The 17,707-nt window shown below is 29.6% G+C and overlaps 2 protein-coding genes across 3 annotated transcripts; both read left to right on the forward strand.

The window, feature by feature from the left end:
* The first annotated feature begins 752 nt into the window (after window positions 1-752).
* On the forward strand, window positions 753-10,398 carry LOC106788225 (inositol-trisphosphate 3-kinase A). Of its 2 annotated transcripts, none has more exons than XM_014751303.1 (6): window positions 753-1,155; window positions 1,239-1,786; window positions 8,605-8,914; window positions 9,006-9,214; window positions 9,407-9,875; window positions 9,954-10,398. In XM_014751303.1, the coding sequence occupies exons 2-6, from the start codon at window positions 1,755-1,757 to the stop codon at window positions 10,155-10,157; spliced, it is 1,224 nt and encodes a 407-aa protein (XP_014606789.1). In that variant the 5' UTR covers window positions 753-1,155; window positions 1,239-1,754; the 3' UTR covers window positions 10,158-10,398. The 2 variants fall into 2 exon arrangements, with proteins under 2 accessions (XP_014606789.1, XP_014606788.1); XM_014751302.1 differs by having other exon boundaries at window positions 755-1,155; window positions 8,621-8,914; window positions 9,954-10,396.
* Window positions 10,399-11,176: 778 nt separating this feature from the next.
* LOC106788208 (gamma-tubulin complex component 5) lies at window positions 11,177-17,683 on the forward strand. Its single transcript, XM_014751276.1, has 14 exons — window positions 11,177-11,427; window positions 11,507-11,938; window positions 12,014-12,276; window positions 12,346-12,517; window positions 12,584-12,800; window positions 12,857-13,160; window positions 13,221-13,417; window positions 13,489-13,798; window positions 13,865-14,084; window positions 14,170-14,458; window positions 14,537-14,737; window positions 14,820-14,902; window positions 15,134-15,293; window positions 15,395-17,683. The coding sequence occupies exons 1-14, from the start codon at window positions 11,356-11,358 to the stop codon at window positions 15,439-15,441; spliced, it is 2,967 nt and encodes a 988-aa protein (XP_014606762.1). The 5' UTR covers window positions 11,177-11,355; the 3' UTR covers window positions 15,442-17,683.
* Window positions 17,684-17,707: the final 24 nt, after the last annotated feature.

Here is a 17,707-nt window from a genome sequence, read left to right on the forward strand (position 1 = left end):
TAGAGATTAATCTAAAATTAAGAATAAGAATAAATCTATTTAAATATTGTTTAATATTCTTTTTTTACAACGTAATATATCAAATTTTTCTTTTAGAAAATCTAGCAACGAATATAAATATTAACGATAACTTTTCGAACCAAGACCAGATGTGTGTATAATATATTGGTTGCCAACACAAATTGACTATTATCCTCATATTTTGAATACATGACAATTGCTAGTAATATTTACCAAAGATGATTGATTTATTATCCAGGTGCGTCGTTACAGCATATCCAAATAATATTTGATTCTACCGATTATTATTATTCGAGTTCCGTTTCACACATAGAAAATAAAATTTATTATTGAAAAGGAGCCCCTCAATTACTTATTTTAAAAGAGTACAATTTTATGAAGACATGTTTTTTTTCTTTTCTTTTTTTTTAATTAAAAATCCTGTTATAGACATAATCGTAATAAATATCAAAATATATAATAAATATATATTATTATTATTATATTATTTTATATATATATTTGCAACCATCGTAGGAATAAAATGTGTTCTCTTTGAAATAAAGGATGCAGGGGGCTGTGACCCGAATAATCATTATCGATTCTCGTTCGCGTGTTCAACTTTGTTGAGAGTGTATTATACTTTCATGTAGATAAAATACACAAGTAGTCTGGTGGAGTGATGGTTTGATGGTGGAGGTGATGGGTGGTGGGTGGTGGTGGTGATGATGATGGTGGGGGTGGTGTTTGGTCGACGTTGCTATTCGACGACGCTATTCGACGATGTTATTCGACGCGTCGTCGCAAAAGAGAAGCAAGCCAATAAAATTACTCTCGTGTTTCATTCTCGAGTCAGTATATTACGAAGCATAGAGAGAGGTGTTCGGTGTTGTATAGTTCAACGAGTCATCATCTTTCTTTTTCTTTCTTTCTTTCTTTCTTTATTTCTCTTTTTATCTATCTCTCTCACTCTGTCTATCGCGTGTTCTATTTTTCATTTATACGGAATAAAACTGTACACATTGTTAGTGAAACCTCTTCTGTTATCAGATAAATTTGTGTTTTAATAGATAATAGATAAAACAATAAACGAGTCTATAAAAATATTTCAATTATAATTCATCGAACGAATACTTGAAATAAAATCAAAAAGAAGTAAGTTAATAGAATATATATATATAGATATGTATATGTATATGTATTTGTATTTGATATAACCAATCAAATTGTATCTCTAGATTGGTATTCTTGCATCCTTATTGGTCAGAGGACGCAACAGTCGCTTTCTCTTTTTCGAACTGATGTTCACATCTATGGTGTATGTGAAAGTATTTCTTATGGTGTTTATATATTTGTTGCATCTATGTCGAAGATATTGAAGAGGACAAGGAATGATAAATATTTTGAATATAATTTCATTGTAATTCTGGCAAAAACAAAACAAACATTCTCGAAAAGTTTGATTGATTTTTAATTATATTTTACTTACACATCGATGATTCATAAATACGTGTGCGTGCCAGGTGCATAACCAGAATAAGTGCATAATAACCACGAGTGACGTTTTATATTCAGCACATGGGAGCAAGAGTGCGTGAATAATTAGAAAAAGGAAGGAAAACAAGAGAAATAGGAGGAGTATAGAAAACAAATAAATAAAAAGGGAATAATGTCAAGTAGCGTGTGCCACGCACCCCTACCAACACGAATGGAAACATTCACCACGAGACTTTGTCTACGTGCGGTTGATCAGTATGAACGGCTTCTGCAGGCTCACTTCAACAAGGTATGCAAACTTATTTGATGATAATAACATCTCGTTATCTTCTATCATTAATCTTTATTTCAACTTATACGTTTGTTGTAACATACCACCCTACTTAGCTAGCTATGTCAATTATTTGTATATTATTAATACAATTTTTATTGAAACAATCCTGAGATAATTGAATATTATAAATTATGTGTCCCTGAGAGAAAATTTATCAATATTTCAATATTTTTCTTCTATGTAATAAATTTGAACCGAAACTGTGTTAAGGTCTATTCAAATTGTATTATCATTGTGTGTAAGGTGTGGCTTTCAACACTCATTTTCTTCTACACAACGATAACTTCGTGTTATTCATTTCACAGATAACAGTTAAATTTCTGACAAAAGTATCATTATACGAGTAAGAGTTTCTTTCGATATATTTTACATTTGTAATATAAACAAATCATTTTCTTTTTATTAAAACTTTGAACCTAGATAAAAAAATGTAACATCTCATTGTATACATTTTTTCCTATTAGGTAAGATCTTTTAGTAAAACAGTTTAATTATTATTTAATAGTCAAATAATGAAACATTGAATGAAGTAAGATATCAATAAAAAGTAACCACTCCACGTGTAAACAAGAATAGAAAAGAAACGTCATTCAAATTATATATAGTTTGTACTACTATTTAATTGTGCCCATAATTATCAAAGTGATCTAAGTCATATATCTCTTGTTTCGAGATATTTAAAGAATTACATTTGAACATTAATTGAATTCTATATAATATTGAAATAACAAACATTATCTAACGGTTCATTTTTGACAACATCGTGAAAATTACATTGAATTAATTTAGTTTAAAATAATGTGGTGTGTGAAATAATTAATAAACTCATATTTTTTTTTAATTTTAACTTAGACCACTTGCATAATTATGGCCACAATTATGTTCACATCCATCAAAGATATATATTTGACTAATTTTTCTACTTTAAATATTGATTTTCAACAGGATCATTATTAACACTAAACCTACCGACACTTCGTGTATACATATTCCTACTGTGAGTGGTCAAATTTAATTGCTTAAAGAAAAAAATCATATATTTTAATATTTAAACGACCGCTGACGAGATTTCTCGTATTTTTCAATACTGAAATACGTGAAAGACCTGCAATGAAACTTCTCCTATTTAAATTTTTAATTTCCCATATATTTTTCATTACGAAACGAAAAAATCCTTGGTCATATAATTATAGTAAACCTACTGAGAAATAATATGCGGTCATTTAAGTGTTATGTGCCTTGCTAAAATACAGAAATTATCTAGATAATCTGTGCATTAACGGTATTCTTTAGCTTCAACGGTAACATCAATATTGAATGAAATTTTTAACACATTTAAATAACGATGATAATATATTTTCTTTCATTTGAAGATGAATAAAATAATTTACATACATTGTACAAATTACCTCATTTATTACAATACCGTAAATGGTTTCAATTAAAAGGTTTAGGCGTTAAACAACAACAAAAAATCACCTCTCGAGTTGGTAACATCGATGAAAAGATGGACGAAAGTAAAGTACAATGATATATCTGATGTCTATGAATAAAAGAGGAGTATTGTGCGTAACGTAGTACGCGTCGTTTGCTGACGTCGTGTATAAAGAAGAGTTCATGCCCTCGTTGATTCGTGAAACTACCCGCTTTCCAACGGAAGATCATTGACCCGTTATATGTGTGTATACTCGTTACATATATATTCTCTGCTCTCTTGCTTCGTGATACGATTTAATCTCGTGGTCGAGCAAGCTTGTAATGTGGGTTTCGATGAAACTTGACCGACATTTACGTCATTGCTTTATCCGGTTTACTTTGCCCCCTTCCCCCTCACCTCCACCCCGCTCCCCGACCCTCTCTCTCTCTCTCTATTTTTTATTTACTTATTTTTCTTCATCTTTTTCCTTAGTATATCTTCTTCAAATTTTCATATCTCGTGTCATTTTTCTAAACATATTTCCGTTAACGTCGTTTAAAATCATAAGAGAAGAGAAATATGGTGAAATGTTTTTATTTTTACGATTTAGAAAATATGAACGTTGTATTAATGGAATGACCAGATAATTGTGAAATCAATCTATAATATATATGCTTCAGTGGTTTTTGTTTAATGCATAGACGGCGGGGGAAGGGGGAGGAGAGCAAAATGATCCGAATTTATTATAAATAAAACGAACCACGACAGGTGCATGTACGTTCGTATGATCACGAAATGATCTTCACTTTGCGTCCTGTGCACTTACACGTGCACTCACACGTGTACCCACTCGTGCACGCGTTTTCTCAATTGCCTGGCTATAAGAAAACTTAATCTTCAATCATTAATACTTATTAATGATATATTATGTTATTCTGTTACTAATAAATACTAACGTGGTGCACTCGGTTTCTGTTAAGAATTTAGATCTTTTTTTCCTCTTAAGATTATTTCCTCCACCTCCCCCATCATCCCTCTCCATGTACTAAACCCACCTCTCACTAAAACACATTTGATAGTAATTTAACAGAAATTTGTTAATTTCCATGATTTGTTTCACTTAAACGAGCTTAGAAACACTTATGTTAGTGCTTTAAACACACAGCCAACTGAAACAGATTTTATAGATTGACCGGATCCAATGGGTTTTGAACAATCTATAAAATGTCCTACTCTATTGGGCAGTGTAACAAATTTTCATATTCTATATAATGCCTGGATTCTTTACATTGATCGTAACATATATATTGATACTATATATAAAACGAAAAAAGAATTATAAAACGATATCCCCATTCTCTTTTTCTCTCTCTCTCTCTCTCTCTGTCTCTTAATTCCTATCTCCGTTTATGGCAATCTCGCAGTCAGGATTCAATAATCAAGTCTCTCTTAGGTTCGAAGCATTAATCATCAACAACATCTACTAATAAAGAAATTTACTAAATTTGGATCGTTCCATTTGACTTTTAAGATGCGCGTGATTAAGTAATTTACGGGGTTTTCTTGTTTCTTTTCTTTTTTCATTTTTGTTCTTCTCTCTCTTTTATCTTTTTTCTTATTTACTTTTTTTTACCCCTTTACGTACAAAGATAAATAAGATATGTAGTAATTAACCTATGATGCATCTTGTTAGCGTCAACCTTTTTTTTTTCTTCTGCTTCTTCTTCTTCTTCTTCTTCTTCTTCTTCCGATTAACATATTGATCGATCCATCATCGACATCGATTTTTTCTGTTTTTTTTCTATTTTTTTACCCCCTCCTCCACTTTTGTTATTATGTTTCTTTTCACAATTGCAATATACGGATATGAGAACACAAGATGCAACTTATAAATTGTATGAAATCAAAATCTAATAATGCATTTCGATTTAACTCTTTTTCTTTCTTTCTTGGGTATTAGGAATAAAAAAAAAAAAAAGAAAAAAAAGAGGAGAAATAAGTCTTGTGTGTAACGACGTAAACGAGATCATTACAGTATTTGTGTCACGGTTAAAATTCCTCTTTGAACAACTCGCATTGACATAGTCATTGTTACCATCGTCATTAACCCGTTCGTTTTCATATTATCCCCCCTCTAATTACCAGTCATTAGAAAAACAAAAAGAAAAGCACGATCGTAATTTTTAAATGGATTGTTATTTTATTTTTTCATTTCGTTTTTTCCCACGCCTCCTCCTCCTCCTTCTCTCCCTCTCCCTCGATCCATATTGTTTTCTCCGTGACTCATTGTAAGTTTACCCGGTTTTACTTTTGTATTGATACGGGTTTGTTGTTTTTTTATTTTTATTTTTATTAACTATTTACGAGAGTAGGTTTTCCTATTTAAAAAAATAAAACAAAAATATCATCGTAGGAATTATATAATTTGACGAGTGTACACAATAATCCATTTATAGAAGAAAGAAAGAAAAAATGTATAATAGAACGCTAAGTGTCATTGGACGGTAAGAGAACAACAACGTATCCTGTTCGATTATACTTTTTGCTATCGATAATAAGCTCATTGCGATCGTTTAGTTCTTTTTTTTCTATTCCTTTTTTCTTTTCTTGTTTTTTCTTTTTTTTTTTTTTTTTCTTCGATTTGTTTAACACGCAAATCGCGATGCACGTGTGCAAGGCTAGCTAGGTCGTTGTCATCATCATCGTGTCGTGTCGTGTCGTGTTATTACAATATAAACCATATCGTCGTCGGGTGGAAATTCCGATCGTGAAATGTCGACGTGAAAGAAAGATCATCGAAAGAAAGAGAGAGAGAGAGAGAGAGAGAGAGAGAGAGAGAGAGAGAGAGAGAATAAAACAAAAAATCATTGATATCATGTAAGTATTACAAGTATATGCAAATAAGGGCGCGAACTTTGAATTTTTCTGACGATTGACGTAAACGGTACGTACTAGTAGCTAGCTAACTAGCTAGTAACGAGATCATTATCGTTCGTGCATGTTTATGCAACAAACTGAAACGTAGAAATAGTTTAGTTATTTTTTTTCTTCCTCCTCCTCTTCCTCTTCTTTTTATTTTTCTTTTTCTTTTTGCCCTTTCCTTTCTATTTTTATTATTTTTTAACTACCATTTAAAACACGATTTTTTTTCTGCATATATTTTATATATATATATATATGTTAACTGTTGAAGCTTGAAACTTGTTAATGTGTGCACTTTACCTAGCTAATTTACTAATCTAAGAGTTTTCCGCATTTTACCTAGATAATGTTAAAGTATCGTTAAAGAAGATGTCGTCCTTGCTGTTGAATTATCTTTACGTCGAATAACACTAAAACAATCCCTTGTAGTACTTTGGGCAAATTTTCAAAAAATGTCTACACATTGCAAATCTAAATTGTTTTATATTCATTATTTATATATTCAGTTAGACATATTTTTATTAAGTAACCTTTTAATTCTATACTTATCTAATAAAATAATGGAAAGTTCTCTGAACACATAAAAGCAAGATGTATAAAGAAGAGAGAATAAAAGGTTATTCGAGAATATTTAATTCCGCAAACACCTTTTAGCATTAACACACGTATAACCGATGTTTGAAGAATTTGCGATCGCTTTTTAACCTCGATGAGAGGTATGTAACTTATTTGCTTATTGCTATTGGAATAGAAGAACTTCAAGTTAGTTGGGCAAACGTAATTCGCTAATTCAATTTCCTCGTGTCCTCTAAGTTCCTTTACCTTGCTAAATATAATTAGAATGAGTGACACGTATCGATTCAATCGAATTCCGTAATACACGGACACCTGATATCACCCTTGGTTCTTCTTGGCTGTTATTCATTTGAGATGCGATTTTAACTATGAAAACGTGACAAACATAATGATGTTATGTCGTTACGCCATATATAATACGTGGATACCAATATTTTTCTTCCACCTCTTGCTGACCATGTTGTATATCCTTGCTATTTAAGGTGGAGAACAAACAACTACTGTATACTACTTGTATATATATATATATATATATATATATATATATATATATATATATATATACACGTCGTGAAATAATAACAAAGCTATAAAATTGATGGCGCCGTCAGCATCATCGGAAGCTTATTTGTCGTCTTCTTTGTCGACGAGTTTCGACTTCGACTTCGACTTCGACTTCGACTTTGCAACAATACGAAGAAAAAACCCGATTAGATAAAACCAAATGTACCTCTCTACTCACCTTTCTTTCATATTATTATACTTACGTATACATGTTGTTCATAAATTTATCAACATATCTATATACATATAAGTGCACATTCATTCTACGAAGTGCAGAAATGTTACCGTTTATTTCATTATTTTCGAATAAGTTTCATATACAATGAATGCACATATTTTTAATCTGCCGAAAGTGGTCATCATCTTGTGCCCAGAAAAGTATTCATCCTAACAGGAATGTGAGTTGAAAAGTTTGAAAGCTATTTTCTTGCGTTAGATTGAAGATTTCTTTTCATCTCACCGTCACGTGTTTCAATGTAATACAAAAACAAAGAATTTGAATCAAATGTTATGTATGATATAATCTTATTCGTAACAATTTGTATATAAAATAAAATGGAAAAGAAAAAAAAGAACAAAAATCGCGTGCAACCTCCACGCGTGAGAGAAAATCCAATTACCTTGCCGTTAAAATACGTATCACGCTTTTTCCTAGAAAATGTATTCAGTATATAAGTTGTTTCTCTCGTTATACATACTCTGACGTCTTTGTAAAGTGTCTTCGACGTTCCTCGTATGCAAATACACATACGTTTATTCTTACTGTTATGCAGTAAATTCTTGACGGTGGAAGATAACGCTAACACACGTCTCTTTCGTATTCACCGTTTATTTCTATTTGAGGTATTACTTTTATACTTTGCGATGTAACAGTTCCTTGTTTTTTTTTTTTTTAATTTCTTCTTGAATCTTTTAATACAATAAATTTTACATCGATTGTGTCGATAACGATCGTACATAATAATATGAGAGATGAAGAAATGTTTCTCATTATAATTATAACTTATATTTAACAAAACATTAACTTATATATAGGATTTCAATTAATTGCGATACTTTTGTTAGAAAACAAGATAAAAAAGAAAGATAATTGTAAAAGAATGCAAATATATGAATATATGAATATACGTATATGATTTCAAAGTCATGTGATATATTATAAAATATCAGGTAAATTATTGGGACACGTTAGAGACCTTGTCAAAAGAATTCAAACATGTATATATATATATTATGAAAGATCGTATTCGTAAAATAATAAAATGTGATCTCGACTGAATTAAATTCTTAGTAGGTTTTTCTTGTTACAGTCTTCCAACAAAGAACAAAACCGAATAAATAATCATGATTCTGCGGCACGGAAAGATACGCGACGGCAAAAGGATGCATCCTCGAGTAACAGCAATTACAGTGCCTTTCGGCAATGGAGGAGAAGTACTTCCGTTGGTACCAATCGGTCCAACAGTGCTGGGCCAAGGACTGTCAATTCTATTGCCAAATTGCCAAACGATGCAGCTACGATTAAAAAGATGGAACAATTTCCGCTTGTTCTTTCCGATACTACTATGCCCGATGAGGACTTGTCTTTAAAGTTTCTCGCATTGGTAATTTGTCTAACGTACATATGGAAAATTAAAATGAATCATTGATTTATCCGTTCGTCATTCAAATTATTCCTTTTTATCTATTTGTCAGAATGCTTTGGATCTTACTGCACCAGCTAGCGATGTATTATTGAAAAATAGACTGAAATCTTGGTTCCAATTATCTGGACACCCTGATGGTTTTGCACCTGCTGGACCTGGTACTGTATGGAAGAGAAAAAGTGGAGGAATTGAAAATACTGAACGCATTGTCTACGAAGCTTTAAGTCAAGATGATGCATTCCGAGATTGCATTCCTAGGTATATATATTTAATAAATAATTAATATAACGTTCGATAAACAAATACCAAACGAATATAAATAAAAAGAATAATGACAGTGTATATATTTGTATTACATATTATTATTTAAATAATTCGTAATATGCGAAATTTGCTAATTGATATATTTTCATTAAAAAAAAATGAAATCATTATTATTATATTATTTAGGTATTACAGAGAGGTCGAATACAAAGGAGATACGTTCATTGAATTACAAGATTTATTATTTGGTTTTAACGATCCTCATGTAATGGACATTAAAATGGGTACACGAACATTTTTAGAATCGGAAGTATCAAAGACTATGGCGAGATCAGATTTATATCAAAAGATGATTGCTGTTGATCCGAATGCACCTACAGAACAGGAACACGAACAACGTGCCGTAACCAAATTACGATATATGCAATTTCGTGAACAACAAAGTTCAACGTGTAGTCATGGATTTAGAATCGAAGCTATGAAATTACCTGGAACACCGCCAATCATATTAAAAAAAGTTAAATCGCACGAGGAAGTGTTAGATACTATGAAAACATTTCTTCGAAAGAAAGAGGAAACTCGTAGAAATCTATTGAAACGTCTTAAGAATCTAAGAACAAAGATCGAGGAGTCCAAATACTTTCAGACTCATGAAGTATGTGCTTAAATCACGTATTCAACAGAGGTTGAATTATAATTTTGATCTGTAAATTAACATTGCTTATTTGTTTAGATCATAGGTAGCAGTATCTTCATGATTTATGACAATGAAAAAGTTGGAGTTTGGTTGATAGATTTTGCTAAAACTTACGAATTGCCGGAAGGCCTTAAAGTGACACATAGACGCCCATGGGAACAGGGTAATCACGAAGAAGGCTTTCTATTTGGACTCGATAATCTTATTTCTACGATAGAAGAAGTAGATATTTTCTCGTGAAAATTTTATTAAAAAATGTAAAACTTTTTCTTTACGTATCTCCTTTAAGTACTTCTTTTCTAAATTCTTCTGTTATTCTTATTGATTATCTTTTTTTTTCTTTTCTTTTTATAAAAATCACCTTAACGTACAAAGATAGCATTTAAAATAGTTATATCTTGAAATTTGTAGAAAAATCTTGTTTTTCTTCATTTATGTTTTATTTCTTTTACGACGTTTGTTTCTGTCTTCTCTATTATATATATAAGTATGTAAGAAATATCTTATTGTTAGTTAAATAAGTAGCAGCAAATACGAAAGATTTAAGTCTGAAAATATTATATAATTTGTGTTAAGTATACAGCTTATACTTAGAATCTTGATAGTATTTTATATTGCATGATTTTTATATACATTTTCAAGATATTTTTGTCTCTTTTTGAAGTATTATGTTGTATAAATAGGATTGTACCTTCTTGTAGCTACATTAAAACTAAATCGCATTATATACTGTAATTGAAATACATATGATATCATTGTTTTTGCAAAATTCGATGTAGTCTAATATTTAACGTTAATAATAGATATTCTCAATTGTATAAGTCTAGCATACTACAGTATATTAGCATTTTCATTGTTATAAATCTTAGATTATTATTAGATTAATAGAACTTCCTTCATGTTAGCGTAATTTATTTATATATAATAATTATATTCATTATATTTTATGTATTTAATTATTTTTATCAATTGGTTTTCTTGATTTTTTTTATTTTTACCTTTACTTCAACTCTATAAATTTATTTTAAAAATCAATTATACAAGTAATTAAGTATATTTATTCGAATATGAAATAATATATTACTGTGTTTAAATGAAAGAGTATTATTAATACAAGAACAGAACAATGTTGTTTACGTGATAAAGTTGATATATTTACTACTTATCGCACGCATACATATACAAAATTATCATTAGAATAAAATTGGACTAAACCCAATAAATATTTAATTTTATTACGTACTACTCTCTTGCATGATATAAACAAATTTACCGCCAAAATGACAGATGGCGACGTCAGCGCCTCTTTAGGTGACAACTAACATTAAATTCGTGACTTTAAGAAGATTGTTTACCTGCGATGCTGCACTTATTCCTTTTTAATGAAGAAGTAATTAATCGATTTAAATTTAATATAACATTTATTTTAACATAAATAATGGGAACCAAAATTTTGAAGGATATACAAAGTGATATAAAACTTCTGATCACGGCGATAACTGATTTTGAGGTAGGTTATATTGGTCTTGAATAATTTCAAAATTGTAATTTGTTAGTAGACATAACTTTTTGTACTTTTTTAATAACAGGAAGATGAAGAAGGATTTCAAATTTGCGAACGTTTTGTTGTTTCCAATATAAAACATCATCAATATCTTTCTGTTAATAGTCATGCAGTGAAACAATCTATTAACAATATTACCACCAAATTATCCATATATGCTAAATTTAAAGAGGCTAAAAAATTTCAAGAACTCATAGATTTCTTTTTAAATAGTTTTGATTTCGAACATCATCCGCAATATGATTTACAATGGACTTTGTTAGCTTTGTTGTTTGATTTATCGTCTGAAATCGACAAAGTGGATTTGAATAATTTAAAGTCTTTTCAAGGAGATTTTCATACTAATGTTACCATTGCTAATGAAAAAGATGCTATCGAAGAGATTGATTGGGCTGATTATTTAAAAGAAGGGGAAGAAGATTTCTTTTGTGATTTTAAAGACGATGAAAGTAGTGATGTAAGTTGTTTAATGTGATATATATATATATTTTTTTTAAGATATTTTTATTTATAAATTCACATTTATACGCAGGAGTGGTCAGACGATACAGAAAAAGTAACAGATCTTTCTTGCATACCAATCGAAACAACTTTGACAACTGTAGATGGTATAACATCTGAAGAATCAATAGATGTTAAACATAAATCAGATATACTAATGCAGTCATTAATAGAGGAATTTGAGTCAAGAAAATGGTTGATGTCGAACGTTCAAAATACATGGTGGGACAAATCGGTGATTTATAAATATCCTGTATGCAGCAAATATCCCGATGCACATTTCTGTCAAATTTGGTAATTTCCTTGCAGAACTTAGCATGTTGTATAACGCAATATTTCCAAGTAATCTAATGTATAAAACAGGCATGAAACAGTTCATAAGGATTTCTCTGATATTATTCTACTTAATGAATACCAAGCGTGTAAAGAAATATTATGGATTTTCCATGTTCAAACAGAGATGACAATATTTGAGCGAGAAAGTGAATTTGCATTCCGCATTAGGCCTAATGTTTCTGTACCAAGCTTAACTACTGTAAGTTTTTACAAAATAATATGTGATAATATGAATTGAATTTATTTTTATAAATTACTCTTACAGGCTGCTTTTCAAAATATGTTATCTCCACTTTGTGAATATTTAACTATGATACAAGACATAGAAGTATTTGACAAAGAATTGTTGAACAAAGATACAAGTTACTTGGAATATAAAAAACCACCATTCGTATACGAAGCATATAATGCTGCGATCAAAGAAAAACTCTTAAGTTTTAGGATGGAGATTATAAGCATCGAGAAAGATATTACAAAACAAGGTATTAATAAAGTTATATATTATACTTACGTTTATTAATTACTGCCATTTTTGCAGCTAGTAGCCAGACACTTCTGTCTTTATTGGCTCGTTTAGAAAAGCCTTTAAAAAGAATTAAAATATTGCACGAAGTTCACAAAATATCTGTATCTGATTGGAAATTATCATCTAATTGGAATTGCGCTTCCAAATTACTTTCAAATTTACTTTTACAAATTACAAACTCTCATTGTCAAGAAAAGACAAATTTATGCATTAATTTATATCTGTCTACTATTCCTGTATATTTGAACATTATCGATACATGGTTAGGCGATGGACGTTTAGAAGATTGGAGAGATGAATTTATAATAGAAAGAAGGTAAAGACCTATTAAAATCATTGCTAGATTTTTCATTAAAAACTTCATACATTATATTAGAATTTCAGATGAAGAAGTTGCAAAAACTAAAAAGCAATGCGTAAAATTTTTGGCAAGACCTTTGGATGATATTTGTTTGGAGGATAATGTTATACAATTACTAATTAACAAGGTACAACATATTGGACACAGTATTGACTTGCTTGTATCGTTAAATCGTATCATGGAAATGTGGAATGAGAAAATTAAAACTGAAGGTATAATTATCTATGATAATTAATATATTTCATTTTTCATATTTCACATTAATGTTATTGAATTCTTTTAGAAAAGAGAATTTCTTTAAAGGATGAATTTTATACCTTATTGTTGTCTGAAATATGTAAATATACAACTCAGTTAAAAGAACCAATTGATATTTCGCCATCAGAAGTAGATGGAATTGCGTCAATTTCAGAATGCGATGAAGACTTGGAAAAAAATATAATGCAACAATTATCAGCGGTGAACAATCCATTTTTAATGAAAGCATTTAAGGATTATCTACCATCGGCTTTATACGAGCAAGATGTGGTGGATAGTAGAAAGTGTATATCTACTAATTACAGTAACAAGCATCGAAATAAATTATTTAACAGGTAATCTTTTGTATGATTGAATTGTTGTATTTACTCAATCTATATAATAATTTTATGTATATATAGATTGCAGGAAGTTACAGAACACACGTTGCCATTAACAAAAATTTTGGAAAAGATATTATCCAAAATTTTAGATTTACGCTATAGTAGTGCAAGTAAATTAGTAAAAAATATAATGATGCAGGAATATAAACTGGAATCGCATTTGAAATTAATGAGATCCGTTTATATGATGGAGGCTGGTCATATTATGAATAAATTTTATCAAATATTATTTCACGAGGTAGATCAGAGTTTTGTTTTTAATTAAAAACCATTATTATAAAATCATAATACGACATACATTAATTAATAGAATATTTTTACAGATAGAAACTAATCAAATGTGGAATAATTCATATTTTTTATCATGTATATTAGAAGAAATACTTTCTCAACAATGGCCAGATTCAAGTTCACATTGGTCAATTATAGTGCAAGATGTCAGTACACATCAAGTGGTACAAGCCGCAGATAGTATAACTTTATGTTATGCAACAGGATGGCCCATAAATATTGTATTAAATGATGAAATTCTAACTAAATACAACGAGATATTTCGATTTCAATTAAAATTAAAGTGGGCCTTGTGGACGTTAAATAATTTAAAATTCATTGGTAAAGAATTACTTTTTGGATCATAATTAAATTAACACTTAGCAAAAATACATGCGAATTTAACTTGTTTGCTTTTAGACTTGGAAGGTTTAAAATCATTACACGCTAAAAACAATATTGAACATTTCCAAATAAGACGTCTTGAAAGTTTACGTTTCTGGTTATTACATGCTATAGGATCGATTCATGCTTATCTATCAGGACAAGTATTGCAAAGTTTAGGATTCATGTTTGATCAATCTTTAACTCAAGCTGATAGTCTCGATGGAGTTATATCTGGTATGCATTATAAAGAATCTATTTTATGTTACATTTACAATTGTCTATTGTGTAATATTATTTTCTTTTTTGTCTATTTTAGTCCACAGAGAATATTTAGATAAAGTTCACAAACATTGTTTGTTAACGAAAGAATTTGAAGATTTAATGACAACTGTAAACAATGTAAGAAAATACTTATAGAAAGTATTTCAAAATATATGAGGATAACTTCAGGGATGGTTTAACTACGCTAAAATATGTATATGTGATCATATAAATTATTTAAAATTATATTAAAGTATTAAAACCATTTTTTAAGTTATACTTTTATATTTAGAAATACTCTATATGTATATATATAATTAATAATTTTGTATAATATATTACATATTAACATAAATTTATTTAATACAGTTAATAGAAATGTGTATCCATATTCGAGACCATTGGGATTATAAAAAGCTATTACGTACTGTAACGGAATTAAGTTTAATGGAAAGCAGTTACATAAAATACCACACGTATCTTGCATTGACTTTACATAATACGGTCCAGTATAAAGACGCGGATTATCGTAAGTCTTACGTTTTATTTCCTGATATATAAACAAGATAATGATTTGAATATAAAATTAATGATCACGCGAATCTTTTTTCTATTTTTATCTTTTTACAGTAGTGGGATTAAGTTCAGCCTTTAACTGCAGTATGCCGAGCATGTAAAAATATTAATGTATTATAAGATTTGTGTTTATAGGTGTCATTATTCATTTTCATAAGTTATCACATAAATCTTGATATTACATCATTAATTAATTACCATCTCATCTTTCTTCTATTACATTTATTTTCGGTATTATTTACATGCGAGTTTGTCAGATGTAAATTATTAATTTCGGATAAGAAAGAAAAAAAGAAAAAAGAAAGAAAAAAAAAGAAAACGATAAGAATGAAAAAAGCAAAAGAGACAAAAAGAAAACGTTACACACTGTACGAACAGTGTATCTTCTGTGTTGTGTGTGTCTGTGTGTTAGAAAAATTTTCTGGAAAATTTCATTCTAATCTCCTTTTCATTCCTGATACAGTCTCTTCTTTTTTTCTTTCCCCCCCGGTCCCTACGGCTTATCTTTTGCAGATAAACTGACGCCGCGAAGGCAAGTGAAGTCCAAGGACGTTTATGACGAAAAAAACGTCGTCGGGTTGAATTTCATAAGCGATTTAAGTCGTAATTTATTAACGGAGATTGCGTTTCAAACCTTACCACCTTCGGGTATTTCAATTCCTATACCAAAAATGATACGCAAAAAAGATTGGCAAGTTAATCGGTGAGACCTATTATTAATTGAAACAATTTAATATATATAAACAAAAAAAAAAAAAAATGATTCCTCATTAAATTTTAGTCCGAAGACAATATTGTCCGAGCATTTAATCGAATACGAACAAACGTTCTCTTATTTGCGTTGGTATCTGCACGAAGAACACTATATTGCATTTTCCTCTTCCTCCTCTGATGTATTGTCACGCGAAACTAAACGTATTATAAATGATACATTCAAAATCGACAAGCTATGAAAAGTGAAAGAAAATAATGCTTGCTTTTTAAGATAGTTACTTTAAAAAATATCCAAAAATTAATAATCCAAAGATTGAAGAAATTAAAATTAATAAGGTATCCCTACACATTTTTTCCATTAATCTAATATTCAATTAGACTTGATAGAAGAGTTAGACTAAAAATAATAATTTATGATTATATAAAAATGAGAAAAATTAGATAGTTTGCGTATGCGTGTGTGTAAATAATTGATTGAATTAATCAAATGTCAAAAATCTTTCAGAGACTAGTAAAACAATTGAGACGTTGTAATACCAACTGTGATTTTGAGAAAATATGTATGAAAAAATTATATAAATTTTGATCAATTTGTTTTCAAATAGGATTCTTATAACATTTTTACTTTTGTAAGTTCAATAAGAGACATAAGAAAGAAACAGATTTTGAAAATGCATTTTAAATAATACTCTTTTGGGAGAAAAAAAATGTGGGTGGTGTCTTCTTGGTCCACTTTGGTTTTCAACGTCTCGATTTTAGAGTTTGTTGTGTTCTTTGTATAAGAGAAAAAAAATATTGAAAAAAAAAAAACAATTGATAGGAAGACGAAAAAAAAAAAGTTATTATCTGCTATTAGTTTTATGCAACGAGATTGATACGCGAGGCGGTAGAAAAGGCGGTAACGTTGGACTTGCTTCGGACAAGTATGGTCGATCTCATATGGGCGGAGCGTATGGTCTGACGAATGACGGTCAAATGGTCCGTGCGTACAAATGGCGCTCGTCTTAACAATATAACGTTATCTTCATTTACTTTCTAATTTTAATCACCTTTTTATCAATTACTACGATCTTTTATTAAAATATATATTACGATTTCGAAAATCTTTATATCGATATCACAATGTAAAAAATATATAATACTATAATAAAAAAGAAAATATAAAGTAACAAAATATCAGCACACAATACGCGATCAAAGTTTTGATACTAATGTCATACTACTGTAATTACAAAATAGGGGATTTGATAATAATTAGATATTAATGATTATGATGATTATGAAGAAATGAGATCAATTTTCTTTTCTTTTTTTTTTTTTTTTTAATGTAAATCAAATAATTTGCTCTTTTAAAGATTGAATTTATGTATTGGATCGTTCATGTAATTTACAAAAATTAAGCTGTATACTTCTTGATGGGGAGAACAATTGTAACCCCTCCATCGATAATAATAATAATGTTGGAGAGATAAAATCTGGAATTATAAAGTGTGGAACGTTTAATACAATGGATTTGTTTTAAAAGGTGGGACACGACTGTCGAGCTCTTATATCTTCGAGTAAAGATTTTATTGAAATATAAGGAATCTGTACCAGACAGAACTAAAATTACTGATGAATTTGGTACTACTACTGGGGTTCACATATTGTACA

Source organism: Polistes canadensis, unplaced genomic scaffold (genome assembly GCF_001313835.1).
Source record: "Polistes canadensis isolate GaletaPanama2010 unplaced genomic scaffold, ASM131383v1 scaffold_129, whole genome shotgun sequence".
In the NCBI taxonomy this organism is placed as follows: Eukaryota; Metazoa; Arthropoda; class Insecta; order Hymenoptera; family Vespidae; genus Polistes; species Polistes canadensis.